Source organism: Branchiostoma belcheri, unplaced genomic scaffold, assembly GCF_001625305.1.
Source record: "Branchiostoma belcheri isolate BF01 breed outbred unplaced genomic scaffold, Haploidv18h27 scaffold29, whole genome shotgun sequence".
Classification (NCBI taxonomy): Eukaryota; Metazoa; Chordata; class Leptocardii; order Amphioxiformes; family Branchiostomatidae; genus Branchiostoma; species Branchiostoma belcheri.
The window spans coordinates 1,036,138-1,055,583 of NW_017803898.1; the positions used below are offsets into that span (position 1 = coordinate 1,036,138).

The 19,446-nt window shown below is 42.3% G+C and overlaps 6 protein-coding genes across 6 annotated transcripts; 3 read left to right on the forward strand and 3 right to left on the reverse strand.

Annotated features, from left to right (window-relative positions):
* The first annotated feature begins 311 nt into the window (after window positions 1-311).
* On the forward strand, window positions 312-2,422 carry LOC109473046 (probable N-acetyltransferase 16). Its single transcript, XM_019772939.1, has 3 exons — window positions 312-511; window positions 1,015-1,248; window positions 1,645-2,422. Exons 1-3 carry the CDS (start codon window positions 326-328, stop codon window positions 2,200-2,202), a joined length of 978 nt encoding a protein of 325 aa, XP_019628498.1. The 5' UTR covers window positions 312-325; the 3' UTR covers window positions 2,203-2,422.
* A 279-nt stretch (window positions 2,423-2,701) lies between these two features.
* Window positions 2,702-8,433, reverse strand: LOC109473041 (histidine N-acetyltransferase-like). Its single transcript, XM_019772935.1, has 5 exons — window positions 8,415-8,433; window positions 5,039-5,124; window positions 4,430-4,611; window positions 3,717-3,947; window positions 2,702-3,340 (listed from the first exon to the last, which is right to left on the reverse strand). The coding sequence occupies exons 2-5, from the start codon at window positions 5,082-5,084 to the stop codon at window positions 2,783-2,785; spliced, it is 1,017 nt and encodes a 338-aa protein (XP_019628494.1). The 5' UTR covers window positions 5,085-5,124; window positions 8,415-8,433; the 3' UTR covers window positions 2,702-2,782.
* Window positions 5,676-7,988, reverse strand: LOC109472907 (histidine N-acetyltransferase-like). Its single transcript, XM_019772773.1, has 4 exons — window positions 7,943-7,988; window positions 7,329-7,504; window positions 6,613-6,843; window positions 5,676-6,233 (listed from the first exon to the last, which is right to left on the reverse strand). Exons 1-4 carry the CDS (start codon window positions 7,986-7,988, stop codon window positions 5,676-5,678), a joined length of 1,011 nt encoding a protein of 336 aa, XP_019628332.1.
* Window positions 8,266-10,218, forward strand: LOC109472908 (histidine N-acetyltransferase-like). The gene is made up of 3 exons (XM_019772774.1): window positions 8,266-8,565; window positions 9,025-9,255; window positions 9,544-10,218. Exons 1-3 carry the CDS (start codon window positions 8,266-8,268, stop codon window positions 10,099-10,101), a joined length of 1,089 nt encoding a protein of 362 aa, XP_019628333.1. The 3' UTR covers window positions 10,102-10,218.
* A 419-nt stretch (window positions 10,219-10,637) lies between these two features.
* LOC109473034 lies at window positions 10,638-15,704 on the reverse strand. The gene is made up of 9 exons (XM_019772926.1): window positions 14,798-15,704; window positions 13,869-14,029; window positions 13,235-13,352; window positions 12,970-13,029; window positions 12,675-12,770; window positions 12,318-12,431; window positions 11,818-11,895; window positions 11,282-11,347; window positions 10,638-11,034 (listed from the first exon to the last, which is right to left on the reverse strand). Exons 1-9 carry the CDS (start codon window positions 15,273-15,275, stop codon window positions 10,946-10,948), a joined length of 1,260 nt encoding a protein of 419 aa, XP_019628485.1. The 5' UTR covers window positions 15,276-15,704; the 3' UTR covers window positions 10,638-10,945.
* Window positions 15,705-15,946: 242 nt separating this feature from the next.
* LOC109472909 lies at window positions 15,947-18,045 on the forward strand. Its single transcript, XM_019772775.1, has 3 exons — window positions 15,947-16,394; window positions 17,276-17,521; window positions 18,029-18,045. Exons 1-3 carry the CDS (start codon window positions 15,980-15,982, stop codon window positions 18,043-18,045), a joined length of 678 nt encoding a protein of 225 aa, XP_019628334.1. The 5' UTR covers window positions 15,947-15,979.
* The last annotated feature ends 1,401 nt before the right edge of the window (window positions 18,046-19,446 follow it).

A 19,446-nucleotide genomic window follows, 5' to 3' on the forward strand; every position in this document is an offset into this window, starting at 1 on the left:
CTTAAATAGATTGAGAAGGTTCTGTCCTATAACTTTCAATAGTAAAATCAAAGTCACTCATTCAACAAAGGAAGGAGGGCAATTTATTTTGCCAGGAATAAACTTTCCTTGCGATAATAAAGATATATATAGTGCAGATGTACAGCATATGTCTTCCTTTTCGCGCGATTTGGTGTCTTTCTATCTAATGGTCTCTAGTGGTATTAAAGCTTTTTCTATTTTTCCCTCCTAACATCTGCTTGGAGTAGAATATTTACCAACCCCACTCAGCCTTTGCGTCCTTTGTGTAACCATTCTGTTTGTTCCAGAGGTCACAGCGTAAAAGATGGCGGACAGAAACACCACCGGCGAGGATCTCACGTTCCGTCTAGCGACTCAGAGCGACTATGACGCCGTCATGAGCATATCCGAGGGCGTGTACGAAGGCAGGGACTACCTTCCCGCGTTCTACAGGTCATTCGTGGACGATCCTGACGTCATTGTGTTCTTGGCTCTGGTCGGAAGCCAAGTGGTGAGATCCCGTTATCATATGTTTACCTGTTATAATAGTATGTTTACGAGTAGAAACAGATAAAAATCCCTGCTCCCGGGCCGGGGATCGAACCCATAACCTCCCGAGCACCAGCTTCAAAATCCGGCGCTCAAACCACTCGGCTAAAAGGTCTAGACCCAACGGCCGGGTCAGTTGGTGGCGCCTATAAACCCCTCACTGTTACATACCGAAGGAAAATATATTGTTTTTTGCTCAGTTTCTTCTTCTTCCTCCGTTCCAAATACTGTAAGGTCAGTGACCTGAACCAGACGTCTGTCACATACGTGTTGGGTTACATCATGTTGCAATTTTATAGCAGGAGGGATTTAGACTCCTGTCACCATATATATGAATGCGTTTGACTTTGAGTGAGATTTTAAACAGAGCAGACCATAGGGGAAGGTTAACATTATGCATTTGCTTTGCAAATGTTACCTTTCAAGTTTTATTTTTTTTTATTTTTAGTTATATTTTTTTTACAGGTGGGACTGCGGGCATCCAAGATCACCGAGAATGGAACTGCCTTTATCGTCAAAGCCGCTAGGGTCGCCCCTGACTGGAGGGGACAGGGAATCGACGGGCGGTTGTCTCTTCACCAGGACGAGTGGATGCGACAGAACCGCCCCACGGTCAAGTACAAAAGATCCACGGCGTTTTCACTAGCGACAGGCGTGGTGGAATCTATGAATAAGAAGATGCGGTACATATTTGGCATGGTGAGACCCGAACACTCTTTTTAATAGGACGTAAACTTAGTACGAGTGATGACACCGATGGCCTTTCGAATGAATGTTTATGCCTCAGTCACATTTCCAATGGCTTAACATATATATAGGGTCCAACCAGGATTTTAAATCTGCGAAAGGACACTGGTCATGCGTCGGTTATATTTCCATGCCGATGCCCAACCGGGTAGTTTTAATGCTGTTTAGAACTCAACAATATCCGGAGAGTCACATAGGGGTCTCACTGGGAAAACACCAAACACATTAACTCGTAAAGTTGTAAACTACCCGTTGAGGCATCGGTTTGGAAATGTCATTGTAGCATGCACGGTACGTCTAAGGTAAGGTATAAGAAATCTAACGTATATGCGATGTTCCATCTCTCAGCCCTTCATAGAGTACCAGTGCGGCCCCGGTCTCTGGTGGCGACAGGATCCTGCTCAGCTGGCTCAACTGGAGCCGACCGGCTTACCGGACGTCGTGCCTCTACAGGACGCAGACGACGACTTCTGTACGGCCGTACAGAAATGGCTTCCCGCCGGGGCTTGTGGCGGCTACGACGGCAAACCTGTCATACTGGTTGACTGGGACCCTTACACCTTATCCCCAACTAACTTAAAACGTCTACAAGCAAACAACACTATTTACACGTTGAACCACGAAGGAGAATCCAGTCTCAGTCTTTCCAATACATACCTCTCGCCTACGGTGAGAATATTGTGCGTCCAAATCTACTCCAAGGACTTTCCAACCGTCTTAAAACACCTGTTAAGGCACCTGAAGGATACAAGTCACACCTACCGCAGTGATGTGTTGTGCGTGGGTGTGTTTGTACCACAGTGTGAGTTAGATGACACAATCCACGATCTCTGTAAGCAAACCTTACAGATGGAACAGGTCCATCCTCCCAAGGCACAGGCGCTGGTTTATGAATCTGAAATGTGATGTGACGACTGAAACTACGTTCTAGTGTACGAGTAATCTCCAAGCAGATCTTTTGTATTAACAAATTCTTGTATTAATAAAAATTACAGTCTTCCATATACAAGTACTTGTAGTAAATGTTGATGATAATATACCGGGTAAGTGTTTGCAATAAAAAGAAAAAGGCACGGACATGTATTACGTTGCATTGTATTGTATGATTACTATTACTTTTGGATGATATAGTGCAAAACAATACATAAAAAGTACAATTTTGAAGAATGAAACTAAAACAATGGAAAGAGAAAATCGAGGTAGACGGCGATTCAATGAAAATATTGACGACTTTAACTAGGTAGTATTAGTGAGAATAAAAACTATAGTATTTTTTTTCAATTGAGTTTTTTTCAAATGCATACTTTAACTATTCTGATTTTTTTCCTTCGTTTTAGAGGCAGAAGAGGCACAGAATTTATCTTTCATCAGAAAATATATAAGAAAATTACGGAATGGTACACAATTGTGACTGCAGAAGTTCATATTTTCACCCGGACATTTTCTTACGACGAACCACGTGTGACACAAATTGCCACCTAGTACCTCACAGCTCACTTTCGAAAAGCACTGCTTGTAAGCCCGGCTTGTGCAGCTCGTCCATGTTTAAAACGTCCCTGCAGAATTCGTGGATTGAGTTCTCCAACTCAACTACACCTGAAAATACTCTCATACAGATCTGGTCACTTGTGTACATGAGGCTTGCGTCGTACAGATGTTTCAACAAATGTTTTTGCAGAGTAGGAAAGTCCTTAGCATATACATCGACACACAGCATTCTACCACAAGGGGCTAGGTATGTGGTTACGATACTTAGACTGAATTGTCCTTCGTGCTTAAGTGTAAACAATGTGCTCTCTTTCTGTAGATGTTTTAAGTTAGCTGGGCATAGATTGTACGGGTCCCAGTCAACCAGTATGATGGGTTTGCCGTCGTAGCCGCCACAAGCCCCGGCGGGAAGCCATTTCTGTACGGCCGTACAGAAGTCGTCGTCTGCGTCCTGTAGAGGCACGACGTCCGGTAAGCCGGTCGGCTCCAGTTGAGCCAGCTGAGCAGGGTCCTGTCGCCACCAGAGACCGGGGCCGCACTGGTAGCTTACGAAGGGCTGAGAAGTGAAAATTACAAAATAAAGTGTCTGACCTTTTGACCTGTCATTCTTCCTGTCAATCTTCCCCCACCCACGTGCTGTCAAGCACCTACCCTGTCCGGACAAACAGACACACAAACCTACACTTCAGCCACCCAAAACAATACTTACGTGCCCAACAGTAACTACATTAAAATCAACGATAAGTGAGGATGGTATAATTAGGGCCGATCCTGATCGAACACATCGAACCTCCTGTTCTATTTCGAACACCAGCGCGGGAAGTCTAAAATCTGCCTAGAGAATAGGTGTTCGAAATAGGTGTTCGAATGTTCGGGGGTTCGATGTGTTCGATTCGGATCGGTCTATTGGTTAACAGGCATATCTGACTCACCAGGCTAAAAATATGCCGTATTCTTGTGTGGAAGTATTCCGCCGCAGGGCTGTTAGAAAGTGCCGTTACTCTCATGTACTTGATCGTGGGGCGATTCTGGCGGATCCAAGCCTCTTGGTGAAACAACAGCTCATTCATAATGCCTTGTTCCCTCCAGTCAGGAGCGACCCTCGCCGCTTTACCTACGTAGACTTGCCCGCCTTCCGTGAATTTTGATGCTCTGAACCCCACCTGATCAGTGAATACAACAACAACAAATTGCCTGGACATCAGTTTTGATGGACAACTCTGCAATGTATAGATAGACCACTCTTGCGTCTCATATACAATCTACAGTACATCTGGTCCATAATATAGCGCCATAAATTTGACCTAGATTTTAAATAATTGATACTGAAAAAACACGTTTCTGTATCTTCTGTTCCGGTGTTCATTTTTCTATTGACTTTAACTTTTCACGTGGGCCTAAAGAGTTGCAGGTTTCTGCTACTTAGCTGCTTCTTTTGGAATTGCAGTGACGTTTGTGTTTAAAACTTGGATCATCATTTTCTTCAGGTATGTAACTCAGGATACAGTAGTACATACGCAAGTTATGGAAATAAGAACTTAATTTACGTATATAATGATCGAGATACTTTCTACTTTTATCCATTTTTTCACTGTAGGAACTTCCTACTCATTTCACATGCTGTATGTATTTTTGTCTTACTGACCACTTGGTGTTCAACCTCTGCCACGAACACCGTGACGTCAGGATCGTCTATGAAGGAGTGGAATTTGGCGGGAACGTAGTCCGTACCGGACAGTCCCTCCGAGATCCGCATGATGGCGCTGTAGTCACCGTGACGCGCCAAACGGATGGCCACTTGTGGTTGGCTGCGGGCGGGACCCTTCGCTGTACGGGTAAGGTCAAAGGTTGCAAGGCATTGTCGTGGTTTGGCAGCATAATATAGCCAGTATTATACCCCAGGCTTATAAACTCTAACACAAACGCTGGCCCAAACTAACGACACTTCTCCCTGACTGAGCAAAATCACAAGAGCCATCCAAAATTCGTGACCAGATCGCCAGGTAGTAAAACCGGAAGTTCAGCTGCAGTACCAGAGGGCCGAAAATCGAAAATCTAGTCAGTTATAGGCTCTTCTATGTCTCATTCAGACCTTCCCACCTACGAACTATAGTATCAAGTTTCATGACAATCCATCCAAAGCTTCTTAAGTTACCGTACTAAACCACACACACACATTATACATGCATAAATACAAAGTTCCCGCAACATACTAGTAACCTTCCAGTTCCAAGCGAAGACATTAATAAAATACCTGTAGAATAGAAGAACGACCCGAGCCGCTGCATACACGGGAACATGTGCCGCCGGTACGTAGTATAACTAACCCTGTGTACCGCCCTGCACACTTGTAGAAACGTCATTATTATACCTACGTATACAGGCGAGTTCGCAAAGTCCCCGAAATGGCGATGGCACCTGAACCTTGAACCCTCAAGCACAGAGGTCAGGGTTCAAAGGTAACGTAAGTAACTCCCTGGAGATGAAAGGCACCCGCATACCCTTTTTCGTAAGGCGTAAACAGGCCTTTTTAGCCTCCGTAATCCGTAGGCAGCCTCCCCAAAAATCAACGTCATTCGTAACCAGTACATTAGCCACAATTTTCTTTTCAGATGCATACTTTAAGTAACTATTCCGATTTTTCTGTCAGGTTTGGGGACAGGAAAAGCACTGAGAATTTATTTCCCATCAGTAAAAAGTACGTATATACAAGAAAATTACGGAATAGTGCATAATTTTGACTACAAAACTTACTCTTTTGATTGGGACATTTTCTTACAGCGACCCACGTACATGTTATGTACAAAACTGGTGTGTTATAATTACGCCTCAAGGCGGTTTACCGGTTATGCGAAACAAACAAACAAAAACGTGTGACATGAATTGCCACCTCACAGCTCACTTTCGAAAAGCACTGCTTGTAATCCCGGCTTGTGAAGCTCGTCCATGTTTAAAACGTCCCTGCAAAAGTCGTGGATTGAGTTCTCCAACTCAACTACACCTGAAAACACTCGCATACAGACCTGGTCACTTGTATACATAAGGCTTGCGTCGTACAGATGTTTGAACAAGTGTTTTTGCAGAGTAGGAAAGTCCTTAGCATATACATCGATACACAGCATTCTACCACAAGGGGCTAGGTATGTGGTTACGATACTCAGACTCGATTCTCCTTCGTGCTTAAGTGTAAACAATGTGCTCTCTTTCTGTACACGTTTTAAGTTAGCTGGGCATAGATTGTACGGGTCCCAGTCAACCAGTATGACGGGTTCGCCGTCGTAGCCGCCACAAGCCCCGGCGGGAAGCCATTTCTGTACGGCCGTACAGAAGTCGTCGTCTGCGTCCTGTAGAGGCACGACGTCCGGTAAGCCGGTCGGCTCCAGTTGAGCCAGCTGAGCAGGGTCCTGTCGCCACCAGAGACCGGGGCCACACTGGTAGCTTACGAAGGGCTGAGAAGTGAAAATTACAAAATAAAGTGTCTGACCTTTTGACCTGTCATTCTTCCTATCAATCTTCCCCCAACCCACGTGCTGTCAAGCACCTACCCTGTTCGGACAGACAGACACACGAAGCTACACTTCAGCCACCCAAAACAATACTTCCGTGCCCAACAGTAACTACATTAAAATTAACGATAAGTGAGGATGGTATAATCACAGGGCCGATCCTGATCGAACACATCGAACCTCCTGTTCTATTTCGAACACCAGCGCGGGAAATCTAAAATCTGCCTACGGAATAGGTGTTCGAAATAGGTGTTCGAATGTTCGGGGGTTCGATGTGTTCGATTCGGATCGGTCTATTGGTTAACAGGCATATCTGACTCACCAGGCTAAAAATATGCCGTATTCTTGTCTGGAAGTATTCCGCCGCAGGGCTGTTAGAAAGTGCCGTTACTCTCATGTACTTGACCGTGGGGCGATTCTGGCGGATCCAAGCCTCTTGGTGAAACAACAGCTCATTCATAATGCCTTGTTCCCTCCAGTCAGGAGCGACCCTCGCCGCTTTACCTACGTAGACTTGCCCGCCTTCCGTGAATTTTGATGCTCTGAACCCCACCTGAGTGAAAAAAACAACAACAACAAATTGCCTGGACATCAGTTTTGATGGACAACTCTACAATGTATAGATAGGCCACTCTTGCGTCTCATATACAATCTACAGTACATCTGGTCCATAATATAGCGCCATAAATTTGACCTAGATTTTACGACTTTAATTGATACTGAAAAAACACGTTTCTGTATCTTCTGTTCTGGTGTTCATTTTTCTATTGCCTTTAACTTTTCACGTGGGCCTAAAGAGTTGCAGGTTTCTGCTACTTAGCTGCTTCTTTTGGAATTGCAGTGACGTTTGTGTTTAAAACTTGGATCATCATTTTCTGCAGGTATGTAACTCAGGATACAGTAGTACATACGCAAGTTATGGAAATAAGAACTAAGTTGCGTATATAATGATCGACATACTTTCTACTTTTATCCATTATTTCACTGTAGGAACTTCCTACTCATGTCACATGCTGTATGTATTTTTGTTGTACTGACCACTTGGTGTTCAACCTCTGCCACGAACACCGTGACGTCAGGATCGTCTATGAAGGAGTGGAATTTGGCGGGAACGTAGTCCGTACCGGACAATCCCTCCGAGATCCGCACGATGGCACTGTAGTCACCGTGACGCGCCAAACGGATGGCCACTTGTGGTTGGGCGGGACCCTTCGCTATACGGGTAAGGTCAAAGGTTGCAAGGCATTGCCGTGGTTTGGCAGCATAATATAGCCAGTATTATACCCCAAACTTGTTATAAACTCTAACACAAACGTTGGCCCAAACTAACGACACTTCTTCCTGACTGAGCAAAATCACAAGAGCCATCCAAAATTCGTGACCAGATCGCCAGGTAGCAAACCCGGAAGTTCAGCTAGCTTCAGTACCAGAGGGCCGAAAAACGAAAATCTAGTCAGTTATAGGCTCTTCTATGTCTCATTCAGACCTTCCCACCTACCAACTATAGTATCAAGTTTCATGACAAGCCATCCAAAGCTTCTTGAATTACCGTACTAAACCACACACACACATTATACATGCATAACCAGTGTCCTTGCATAGATACAACGCTACCGACAACATAAACCTTCCAGGCGAAGACATTAAAATACCTGTAGAATAGAAGAACGACCCGTACCGCTGCATACACGGGAACATGTGCCGCCGGTATGTAGTACAACTAACCCTGTGTGCCGCCCTGCAAACTTGTACAAACGTCATTATTATTTCATTATTATACCTACAGGCGAGTTCGCAAAGTCTCCGAAATGGCGGTGGCACCTGAACCTTGAACCCTTAAACGCGGAGGTCGGAGAATATTTTGCCTGTTGCAGAAGATATTTTTCCGACATAACACTTTTTTTTAAGTTGGAAACTACAGTCGGGATGTTAACTTTATGGATGTGAATACGACCTCATATGAGACGTTCTGCCTATGTTAAAGTGCTATGCAAAACACAATACAGATTTGGCGCAGGTGCAGTACGTTCTGCCGACGCGTTCCTTAGTCAAATTTAAGGTCACGACCGTGGCGTACAAGATGGCGGACAGCAGTAATACTAGTTCTAGCGGAAAGGAGCTAACTTTTCGCCTAGCTTCTCACCGCGACTACGACGCCGTCATGAGTATATCTGAGGGTATCTACGGCGACAGAGACTACCTCCCCGCCTTCTACCACGCCTACATAGACGATCCTGACGTCACTGTGTTCCTTGCAATGGCCGGAGAGCAAGTGGTAAACGTTAAGGTGTTAGTAGTATAGAAGGAACCTGACGACTCATATTACAGAGGGGGCGGGTCTGAGGTCCATGACGATGTGCACATTTGAATACGGGTCACCTAAAAAAAAAAAAGCTTTTTTACGAAATTCAACAGTAACTGGTAACGTTAATGTGTTAGTAGTATAGAATGTACCAGACGATACATTTTACAGAGGGGGTGGGTCAGGAGTAAAGGACAATGTTTACATTCATTTGCATAGAAGTCATTGAAAAATCCACATATTTTTGACGCAATATAAAAGGATAGTCTTAATGTTGTATACCTGGTTTATAACTTGAGGTTTCCGTATAACATTCTTCATTCAAATTTCTGCAGATTTTGTTTAACTGCTCTTTCATTGTATGTATGGCTTTATGATTCTTTTACAATGACTGTTAAACATTAAGATGTTGTTTTATTTTCCTATATATAGGTGGGGCTAAGAGCATCTAAGATCATGGAAAGTGGAACTGCATTTATCACGAAAGCCGCTAGGGTCGCCCCTGAGTGGAGGGGGCAGGGGGTTGACCGGCAGTTGACTCTCCACCAGGACACTTGGGTTCGCCGGAACTGCCCCAAGGTCAAGTACAAGCGATCGGTGACGTTTGCAGACACCCCCATGTCGGAATCCATGAAGAGAAATATGCACTATATTTTCAACTTGGTAAGATTCCTTTTATTGTATGAAATGTACTAAGAATTTATTTCATTGTTTTATGCTTTAAATTTGTTTCTTCTCCAAACAAACAAGGTCAATGACCTGAACCAGACCTAAGCTTCTGGTTAGATTCTGAGACCTTTGTCTTTCTCTCATTCTGCCTGTCAATCGTCCACCACCCATGTGTCTTCAACCTACTCTGTCTGGACAGACACACAAACCCATACTTACGCCACTCAAAACAATACTTCTGTACCTAGAAGTAACGTAGTGTTAACTAGTTTTTCCCCTCAGCCCTTTGTAGGCTACCAATGCAGCCCCGATCTCTGGTGGCGACAGGACCCTGCTCAGCTGGCTCAACTGGAGCCGACCGGCTTACCGGACGTCGTGCCTCTACAGGACGCAGACGACGACTTCTGTACGGCCGTACAGAAATGGCTTCCCGCCAGGGCTTGTGGCGGCTACGACGGCAAACCCATCATACTGGTTGACTGGGAACCCTACACCCTATCTCCGACTAACTTAAAACGTCTACAGAAACAGAGCACACTCTTTGCACTGAAGCATGAAGGAGAATCGAGTCTGAGTATTGTAACCACATACCCAGCTGCTGCAGGGATGCAGTTGTGTATCGATGTTTACGCCAAAACCTTCCCCACTTGGAAGAAACACGTGTTAAAACACCTGCACGATGCAAGCCGTACCTCCAAAAGTGACAACATCTGCGCTAAAATGTTTGTAGGTCTCTTCGAGTTGGAGGACTCGATCCACGACTTCTGTAGGGACACTCTAAAGATGGACGCGTTTTATGAATCCAGGATTCGAGCGGACGTTTTTGAACTTAAGTTATGAGGGACCTAACTTCCCAAGGCTGTGGCATTTTGATGTTACTTCCTTTTTTTATCAGTCTGTGGTTACAGCACTCCCACTCACTGTGGTGACTCTATTTAAATAGCTACGGAGTAACAGCAGCAAAACAAATATGTAACACCAAAATCTGTACATGGAGGTAACTAGTAGCAAAGGTTAATTAGCAATAAAACCATACAGAGACAATATGCAGCATTGTTAAAAACAGATTTATCGTCAAAGATAGAAAATTTTTAGATGTGTAAAAGATATAAAATCTGTAACAATGGAGACATAAAAGTGTCATAACATCATAAAAGCTTGTGCCAATCATTTTTGGCATTTCGTTCCATATTTTCTATACTTTTTACAAGTATGAATAGTGTTGTTTTGACACTGTTCTGATATTCATATTGACTAGAAAATACAAAAAGCATTTCTTATGATCCAAACATTAATATGTTGTCTCATATTTGGCATTTCACACAATTATCTTATCATAATGTCTATAATACTACATTTTAACCAAAAAATGATAAGTTTTGTTTCTTCCTTCAAGTTTACACATTTCATTGGTTTCTCAAACCTACACTGTTATATCCACTTTTATTTTGCATGCCTATGGCAGCTTTTTTCTCAACTCTTAATTCTTTTCAATTTGATACAATGTCATTACATTACATCTTGCTCCAGTATACTTTACCTTAGTCTAAGGATTAAGACTTTAAACAGTTATAGCCATTTGAACATCACATCAGATATTTGAATAGGCCATCTTTTGACCTATTTTTACGCAAGAAGATTGTCCAAGTACTTAAAAACACTCAAACTCATGGTTCCTAATTCCTCATTCCATTTCTGCAACTGGACGTTTTTTCCTGCTCAGACTTCTTCTCAACCGACCCACCAAACTTGGATTCTTCTGTTTTTCTTTGGCTGTGAAATAAAACATTAATAGGTTTAGGATTTAAAAAAAGCCCTTCAAATATTTGATGCAACATGGAATATATACATTTTATCCATACTTATACATACCTGAAATATATACATACCTCGAAACAAATCTCTTTCAAATATAAACCTGTGGAGTCTGACCATAGCTAAAGATTCAAATCCAGTACATGAAATGCAATGAATCTACAGATTTTTAAGACCAAGGAAGCTCAAATGGTTCAAGGCTTACTTGAAGAAGTCCCTTTGAGGCTGAAGCTGCGAAAGAACCCTGCAACACCCTTCTTCTTTTCTGGCTCTACAGGAACAGAAATGGATAATTCAGAAATGACAGATTGATAATGAATTGTGATTCAATTTATTGTGGGATTTTTGCAGGATTAATCAACAATATTTCAAACTAAAATATTGGTTTGTTGAGTTATGACTTTCTACATGTATCCCAAAGAGTAAAGAGACTCTTTTCTCACACAACCAAGTGTTATATTCACAGCCGACGTTTTGGTGACCGTCTGTCACCTTCCTCAGGGCAATTCTGACTGGTTCACATTGCACTGCAGCACAGGTGTCGCTGCTGTAGATGCATTCCCAAACGTAAATACATATCTACACAAATACATGCACGGTTACAGGGAACTGTATCTACAGTGCGATCCCAAATGTACAGGAGTTGGATATATACATAATAGTGGTCGGTTATTAAAAAACAAACAGCAGTTAGAGAACAGACTCCACAATGTATCCCAAAGTTTCTACAAGCATGCCAACCTTTTCTGGCTTCTGGTTCTTGTTGTGTCATAGCTGGAAGGCTGTGGAAGTCAGGCACGTCATCAGACTGTCCTGAAGCTGAGTAGAAATCGGAAAATGCTGGTTAGAAACCTTCTCTAAAACACAGGCACAGAGTGTCAAACAAGAGCAGAAAAATGGCATAAACATGCTGAAAATGGAGCAAATTGAATGCTTAGATTTAGAAAAGTATATGTAATCATATGAATGCCCATTTTAGACATCAAACTTTTGTATTTGTTTGTTAAATTTCTTTTGAAAATAGATGATGATGCATTTATTTCAGAGCTTTTTTATACTAGTAATAGTGAACTACATGTTGCTACCAAATAGTAGTGTTATGGCTGTTAGTTCAGCACCAAGGACAGGGTTAAACACCCAACATGTTGTCTCACACTCAAACAACATAAATTTCCATGGAAGTGATAATTTAAATAATGATTATCATGATAATAAGTATTCTGCTGTATTCTGGGACTCACCTCCCATGCCAGGGTCACATGACTGCTGGGTATTCAGGTTCAGGGTTTGAAGCCCTTCAGACAATTCTTCATCCTCAGTGTCATTTGCACCAACCACAACACCACTATCCGTATCTTCAACACACAAAATACAAATCCTATTATAGTCTGGTATTAACATGAAAACTTCCAGGACTATGATTAGTACAACATTAATCAGAATATAGATGCATTTTTACCACATTTTTACACATACGCATGTGAAAGTTCTTAATTTTGGTACTATTTTTGTTTGAATCATTTCTAGAGACCTCGGGTTTATATGGGGGTTTGGTAGTGGGTAGATGGTTAAGTGAATTTTCAGTATCTAGAACAAACCTGGTCCCCTCTGTCCGGGTGAGCCTGTTTGAATGTCCGGTGTTTCATCTGGTGGCAGGGAAGATGGAGGTGGATCTTGCATGGAAGGACATGCACCTGCAACATGAAACAATTACACATATACATTATACATTATACATGTACTTGTCTATGCTTTCCATTAATTAAAACAACTTGCACAATGCTACATATGCCACTGGAGTTTATCATTTTGATAGATTGTCAGAATTCAACATAAGTCAAGCATGCAAAAGTTTGTGTAATTTATTACTAATAGGATTAAACCACAACTTACTGCTGGGTTGTGTGACCATTTGAGATGCAGGAGCTGAATATTCAGCTGAGCTCAATCCAACTGTGGAAAAATAAAAAATAAAGATTAATAAACCACTAGAATAGTGCTTAAAAAAGACATAGACTTGTAATGCTATCGGGGTTAGGATGGTAGAATTCAGCAAATTTAAAATGGGGTCTGACTGGCCAGGAGAGTGGTTTACTGGTTATGTGAAACAGATAAACCAGTAAACAAACAAACAAATAAACAAACAAACAAACAGTACCGAGACTGTGCTGTTGTTGCTCCTCCTGTACAGGCATGGAGGTGGCCTCCCTGATGACATCATCAACCACTTCCAGGGTGGCCTCGGCACCCAGGTGGGCCTTCCAGCAGTAGAACACCTGGGGAGAACGGAAACACACCTGTTACCATGGTGATGATGGTTTCCATGGTGACAGACAATGCTGAGCTCCTAATGGACTGTATTATAAAGTAATAAAAGAATACTGGGCTCCTATTGGTAGTACATTGGGAATGGGAATGGTTCTCTCGATCTAGAAGTATGTGGCCACAAGCTATCTGGGAGGAGGCCCAAACAGCCAATGGCAGTTGTGTCACAGACTTAGAAAACTTTTATGCCCCATTCCCACTAGGATGAAATTGTCTGGATCAAGCTGAATTGATTCGCTTTGATCTGGCTTCGATCCAGCTAGACCTGGCCTAAAACCCGATGAAAGCGAATCACTATTCGACTCCATCTGGACAATTTTATCCTAGTGCGAAAAGGGCCTTAGGTTTCTGAACAGTTTTTAGTATGATCCATGCTTCCTAAATTCTGAGTGGTACAGGTGTGAAAAAAGTGCAGGTATGAAAATAATAGTATTTCAAGGCCTGGAAAATGATCCTAACTAACTGACCTGTCTCAGCCTGGCCTGGCTGCCTGCATACTCCACTTTGATGCTGTCCACTACCTCCTCAGGCAGACCTAACTTGGCAGCGACGTCTAGAACAGCCTCCAGCTGCAGGTGTTTCACCTGCTGCACTTTCTTGGATACCTGCAGCATGAAAGCATCTGGAACTGGAAGGGAAGAGATAGTGTCATCATCACTAAAAAAATCTTAAATGAGGCTAATGTATTCTCAAAATGGACACAAGGAGTTGAGTTACAACATTATTTCATCACTTGAGAAGTTAGTCCAAACTAGAAGGTAACATTTGCAAAGCAAATGCATAATATTTACCTTCACGAGGGCCTGCAAGGGGGGGTAGTGATTACGAATTACGCAAAATTTTTGCCGCCTATTACGAATTACGTTAAAGGCTCAGAGCTGATTACGACTTTACGATTTGCAGCTAATGTCCAATTACGAATTACGTTGATTTTTGCGGAGGCTACCTACGAATTACGAAGTCTACAATGGCCTGATTACACCTTACGAAAAAGGGCTTGCAGGCCCTCCTTCACATATGATCTGCTCTGTTAATTCTTACTCAAACACATTCATACTTACGGTCAGACAGGAGTCTAAATCCCTACTGCTATAAAATTGCAACATGATGTAAACCCAACACTAGTTACCATGGTGACAGATGTCTGGTTCAGGTCATTTACCTCATTTGTTTGGAGAAGAAGAAGAAGAAGAAACAGAGCAAAAACAATATGTTTACCCTCTGCCGAGGTTAACATTTATTAATTAGGCTAATATTTTCTCAAAATGGACATTGGTTGGAGGTTACAGTTGTTTCTTCATTGCAAAAGTTAGTTTAAGTTAATCATTCTTCCATTGCCTCTTGGGGAACAAGGCAGTTATTTTTCTTTTTATGTAAGAAAAATGAATACAAGTACCTGGTTCCCTGCTCAGAGTCCTGTAGATTTTTCTCCAGAAGCCTACCTCCCCCGGATGAAATGGTGTGTACCCACTCAGGATGAGCGGTGTCACATCGCCCTCTGACGCGTCAAACATGACCGGCATCACCTTTCTCTTCATCGTGTTATCGCGCCTCTTTAGTATGTTACACAAAAACGTCTCCACGTTGAACTGGGCATTGTTTGCTTGCTTCTTTTTGATCCGTTCCAGGAGACTTGGGGAGAGAAAGACGAGAGCGTGGCGGCTGTTTTTGGCGGAATGTTCGAATCGGCCCATCTGAGTGCCATCCCCGTCTCTGTAAGGGTCACAGAGAGTTAGCTCCCACCGATCACTCTCCAGGCGAGCGCGGATGTCTAAGATTTGTGCCGTCTTGGGGTCGTCCTCTTCGTAGTAAACTGCAGAGTCATAGGTGAAGTCTTGTTCCGTGTCTTCTTCAGTGGTCTCGCTACTCGCCATTTTTCTTCACCCACTGTTGGTGTAATTTCCTACCAAACACCGACGACGCAAAAGTTCATATATTTACGCAAGGAGGTTCAATACATTTGATTTTAAACCTCCTTAATTTACGGTAGAATCAGTCGGGGAATTTTGTAAGAAGTAAAAGTGATGAAATCCCCGTTGACGAAGGGGAAATTTCTATGACATCATTGCTAAAAGTAGAAGGGACTTTCCGACTAGGTGTGGGCGGCACAAAGCTTTCAAAAGTGCAAAAACAACGCGAAAATGACCAAATTAGAAGGTTACTAAGTGACGATAGTGGGCAGAAATCATCTGAAAATCGACCCCATCGTATTTAGCTCAGTTCTTGCGAATTTTTGGACGAAAAAACTCCGAAAAATAAACCCACCTGTTCCAAACCCGGAACTTAGTGCTCAGTTTCACTTTCCTCAAAGCATCATGGGTAATTTGAAGACACCACTTCAGTTAGGGGGGCAGCAAAATATTTCTGACGACAAATTGATAAAATCTACCTCAAATTTCTACCCTTTTTGTTAACCATACAACTAGATTAAATAATTATAAGCACAAGCAGTTGTTTTTTATATACAAAAGTGTTTTATTCATATTATTTTTGAATTAAGTGTGAACGCCCAAACCCTATTTTCCAGTGAACGGTTCCACTGAGATTGCTTGTTCATACACATTGCTAGTCTAGTATCATGGCAAGCAAGGAGAGAGAAGGTTACGATTTCGTCTTACTTTACCACGAAGATGACCAAGACATGGCGTTTGATGTCTTGGAGTCGGTAGAGGAAAACTTTTCGCTTCGTGGGTTCTTCCACGGAAGGGATGCCATTCCTGGGAAGAGCATTTTCGACCAGTTGGAGACAAGTCTCCAGTTCAGCCGAAACGTACTGTGTCTCCTAACACCGAGATCCGTGGACGAGGGTTGGGGCAATTTTCAGATAGAAAATGCGGTCCTGACCAGGTTGCTTAGTGAGAAACATAAAAATGTTGTCTCAGTGATGTTGGAAGAATGTCCCGTACCGATTGCTCTACAAGATACTCCACCCCTAAAGCCAACGGGACAGTGGTATTGGAGCGTTCTGTATAGGAGCCTTGTTAAAAACACAGGTAACGTTACATGTAACACGTTTTGATAATAAGTTACTTGTTGCCTTCGACAGAAGGCTATGAAATCGTTTTGGCACTGTTTGGCAGATTATGCACGATAAAGTTTGAAGGCATGGTCCGTGGTTCACGATTTTTGGTAGGCAGGTTAACGTTGTCTTAGTGATGGGCATTGTCAAGACCAAAAATGGGCTTCGTGGGGGGTTCTTACGTGACTGGTGCTGACCTTTTGTGTTTTTTGTTGTACTATAAATAACTCGGGAATCCTTAAATGGTTGTCTCCTGTCTGACCATATATATGAATGTATTTGAGTAAAACTTAACAGAGCAGACCATATTTGAAGGTAAACATTATGCATTTGCTTTGCAAATGTTACCTTTCTAGTATGACTTGTTCTTGCTGTGGAAGTATTGTTTTGGGTGGCTGACTTGCAAGATTGTGTGTTTCGTGTTTGAGTAGAGACGGTTGCATGGAGGGTGGGAGGTGGTTTTGACAGTTGATTGATAGGCAGGTCAAGCCAGGTGGGGGTAAGTGGGTAGGTATGTGGAGGAATCCAGGAATGGGTATGAAACCCAATTGAATTACATCATACAATCAGTAAAGACTTGCACTTGCACTTGATGCAAGTACTTTTAACCCTCAGTTCTGGGGGAAAAGATGTTAAACTAGATAGAGAGAGAGAGAATCCCCTCCACAGACCAATGAATTTGCAAAAACTGTTTCCTGAATGTTTGAAATCTCTGATGTTTTGTTATGATTTGGAAAAAAACAAGGCTATATGCTTGTGACTAACTCACACTAATTCATACTTAAAATTGATGTCATATATTGAATCTTGTCAGTATGACCTTATATTGGCTAACTGTAGATAAACCTATTTCAGGGCCATGTCCAGTTTCCATAAGAGCTTCAGCAGAAAAGGTTTTCAAAGCTGTCCAACCAGACAAGGGAAAGGCTGTCACCTTCTGTAGAAACCTGGGTGTCCCTGACGTGGTTTGTGAAGAGATTTCCACCCAAGCTGCCGGCATCAGAGCTCTCCTTGTTCAGGTGTTTAACTGCTGGACCAAACATTATGGGCAAGATGGGACGGACAATATGGTAGACATGGCTTTGCGGAAAACGCTTGCAGGTATGGCCACAATTATGACTTATATATATATGCATCCCTGCATGATATAGTGGACATACCTTTGCAGAAAACACTTGTAGGTACCGGTATTGCCACAATTGTGACTTATATATGCCTCCCTGCACCAGTCTACATTAGATATTCTACTTCTTGAGCCCTTCTTGTATGATATGGTGGACATAGCTTTGCAGAAAACACTTGTATCATTTGGTCCTCCTATATTTACATCAGGACCCCCAACCCTCTATCATATGTGCCTAGCAGATAAAACATTATGCATCATTTTCGTATGAAGTTTTTGGTATGGCAAGGTTTGAACCCATCCCTAATACAAAGTGAACAGTCCCTAAAAAACAACACTAGACTATTGCATGCACCAGTCTACATTTAGACATCCTACATTCTTGGTAGTTGTCCATAGTTCTCAAAGATGACGTTTAATTATTACAAGCATCCTTTCATCTATCTGTATGTTTTGATGACTTTTGTCCGACTGCTGTTTTACAGGTGAATGCAGACATTGACCCAGGATCAGATCACATTCAGTTCAAGTGGCAAGAAATTGTCCTATAGCTACTCTTCAAAGTAGCAATACAATCTAGATCTTTTGTAAGCTTATATACTTTAATTTTGACACTTTGCAGTATGAAAATGTATCATAGCATTTATATGGCTTTTACTTGTAACGTACATGTAAGAGTATGTTTTTCACTTGTATTCAACAGTTTTGTAACTTTTGTAAATGTAAGTGTGCCTGTTGTCTTACTCTATACTAGTGCTATCAACTGTGCCCTTAACTAGTTATCTATGTGAAAAACACATTCACATAAAACTCTATGAAATCTAGCATTAAATCCAATCACATCTGTAAAACATTTAGCTGATTACGTTACATGTAGGTGTTTGTGCATATGTACCTATAAAATAAACTGGTTCATGTTTTGACTGCACGTGCTGTATGATGTATTGTATGTAATATGACAGATCAGAAAGCCCCCAAAGATGTAAACAAACCATTAATGGTCAGACAAGAACTGTTTGCAAGTAAGGGTCATTTGATCATTGTGCAGTTCAAACTACCTGTATCATCATTTTTACATGACTTAAATTCAATATCAGTGTCCATTAGGTCCCTTTCAAGGCTGGGAAATCGTAGAAATTAGGAAAATAGTTTGAGCGAAAAACAAAATTCCCCCATTAGTCATGGAGGTACATGTAATAAACCACACACTGAAGTATCCATGTTAGCCTGGGTGCCATCCTTTTTGGGAATCCCACTTGCTGGTGGCTAGGGTAGTCATGGGCTAAGTCCTGACATGCCTGGGAACCAGGCTACTTTCTTAAAAGTCATCTTCAAGCCAACTTTGGAAGGGACAAACATTTTCTGGCTGGCAAGTCATTCTGACAAATACCAAAAAACTTCCCTCCCAACATCTGCTTGGAGACTGGTTAGGCCATACTGATATGATCAGTATGATTACATGGATGACATCCTCTGTGCACCAAAAAACCGATGCATTCAGAAAAAGTTGCCTTCGTGATCAAGTTTTTTTAGGAAGGTCAAGCAAATGGCTGAACGCACAAATCATGGTATGCCAAACAATAAAGTCTTCATTTTTGTTCTTTCACATCTTCATTGACTTTGCAAGCAAACTTGGTGCAGGCAAGTGGTAATTTGAGCAGTTTCATTATATCTTCCTTTAATCTCCAAGCAGATCATACGGTGGCAAGGCAGTATCCATTGACCAGAGGAGTGGCCATTAGCCACCAAAGTTACAGTGCAGTACAAGGCAGTATCCATTGGCCAGGGAGTATCCAGTAGCCACTGTAACTTTGGTGGCTACTGGACACTCCTCTGGACAATGGAAACTGCCTTGCCACTGGGTGATCTGCTTGGAGATTAAAAGAAGATATCATATGAAACG

Bases quoted from the DNA above. Each gene is read 5' to 3' on its own strand.
- LOC109473046 (XM_019772939.1), top strand. From the start codon at position 326: ATGGCGGACAGAAACACCACCGGCGAGGATCTCACGTTCCGTCTAGCG. The intron at 512-1,014 runs GTGAGATCCCGT...TTTTTTTTACAG, and splicing joins CTCTGGTCGGAAGCCAAGTG to GTGGGACTGCGGGCATCCAA. The intron at 1,249-1,644 runs GTGAGACCCGAA...TCCATCTCTCAG, and splicing joins TGCGGTACATATTTGGCATG to CCCTTCATAGAGTACCAGTG.
- LOC109473041 (XM_019772935.1), bottom strand. From the start codon at position 5,084: ATGTTCCCGTGTATGCAGCGGCTCGGGTCGTTCTTCTATTCTACAG. The intron at 4,612-5,038 runs GTATTTTATTAA...TTACCCGTACAG, and splicing joins GTCGTTCTTCTATTCTACAG to CGAAGGGTCCCGCCCGCAGC. The intron at 3,341-3,716 runs GTGAGTCAGATA...TTCACTTCTCAG, and splicing joins TACGGCATATTTTTAGCCTG to CCCTTCGTAAGCTACCAGTG.
- LOC109472907 (XM_019772773.1), bottom strand. From the start codon at position 7,988: ATGTTCCCGTGTATGCAGCGGTACGGGTCGTTCTTCTATTCTACAG. The intron at 7,505-7,942 runs GTATTTTAATGT...TTACCCGTATAG, and splicing joins GTCGTTCTTCTATTCTACAG to CGAAGGGTCCCGCCCAACCA. The intron at 6,844-7,328 runs GTCAGTACAACA...TTTTTCACTCAG, and splicing joins CAGAGGTTGAACACCAAGTG to GTGGGGTTCAGAGCATCAAA.
- LOC109472908 (XM_019772774.1), top strand. From the start codon at position 8,266: ATGTTAAAGTGCTATGCAAAACACAATACAGATTTGGCGCAGGTGCAG. The intron at 8,566-9,024 runs GTAAACGTTAAG...TCCTATATATAG, and splicing joins CAATGGCCGGAGAGCAAGTG to GTGGGGCTAAGAGCATCTAA. The intron at 9,256-9,543 runs GTAAGATTCCTT...TTTTCCCCTCAG, and splicing joins TGCACTATATTTTCAACTTG to CCCTTTGTAGGCTACCAATG.
- LOC109473034 (XM_019772926.1), bottom strand. From the start codon at position 15,275: ATGGCGAGTAGCGAGACCACTGAAGAAGACACGGAACAAGACTTCACC. The intron at 14,030-14,797 runs GTACTTGTATTC...CTTCCCTTCCAG, and splicing joins GACTCTGAGCAGGGAACCAG to TTCCAGATGCTTTCATGCTG. The intron at 12,771-12,969 runs GTAAGTTGTGGT...TTCATGTTGCAG, and splicing joins AATGGTCACACAACCCAGCA to GTGCATGTCCTTCCATGCAA.
- LOC109472909 (XM_019772775.1), top strand. From the start codon at position 15,980: ATGGCAAGCAAGGAGAGAGAAGGTTACGATTTCGTCTTACTTTACCAC. The intron at 16,395-17,275 runs GTAACGTTACAT...AACCTATTTCAG, and splicing joins GAGCCTTGTTAAAAACACAG to GGCCATGTCCAGTTTCCATA.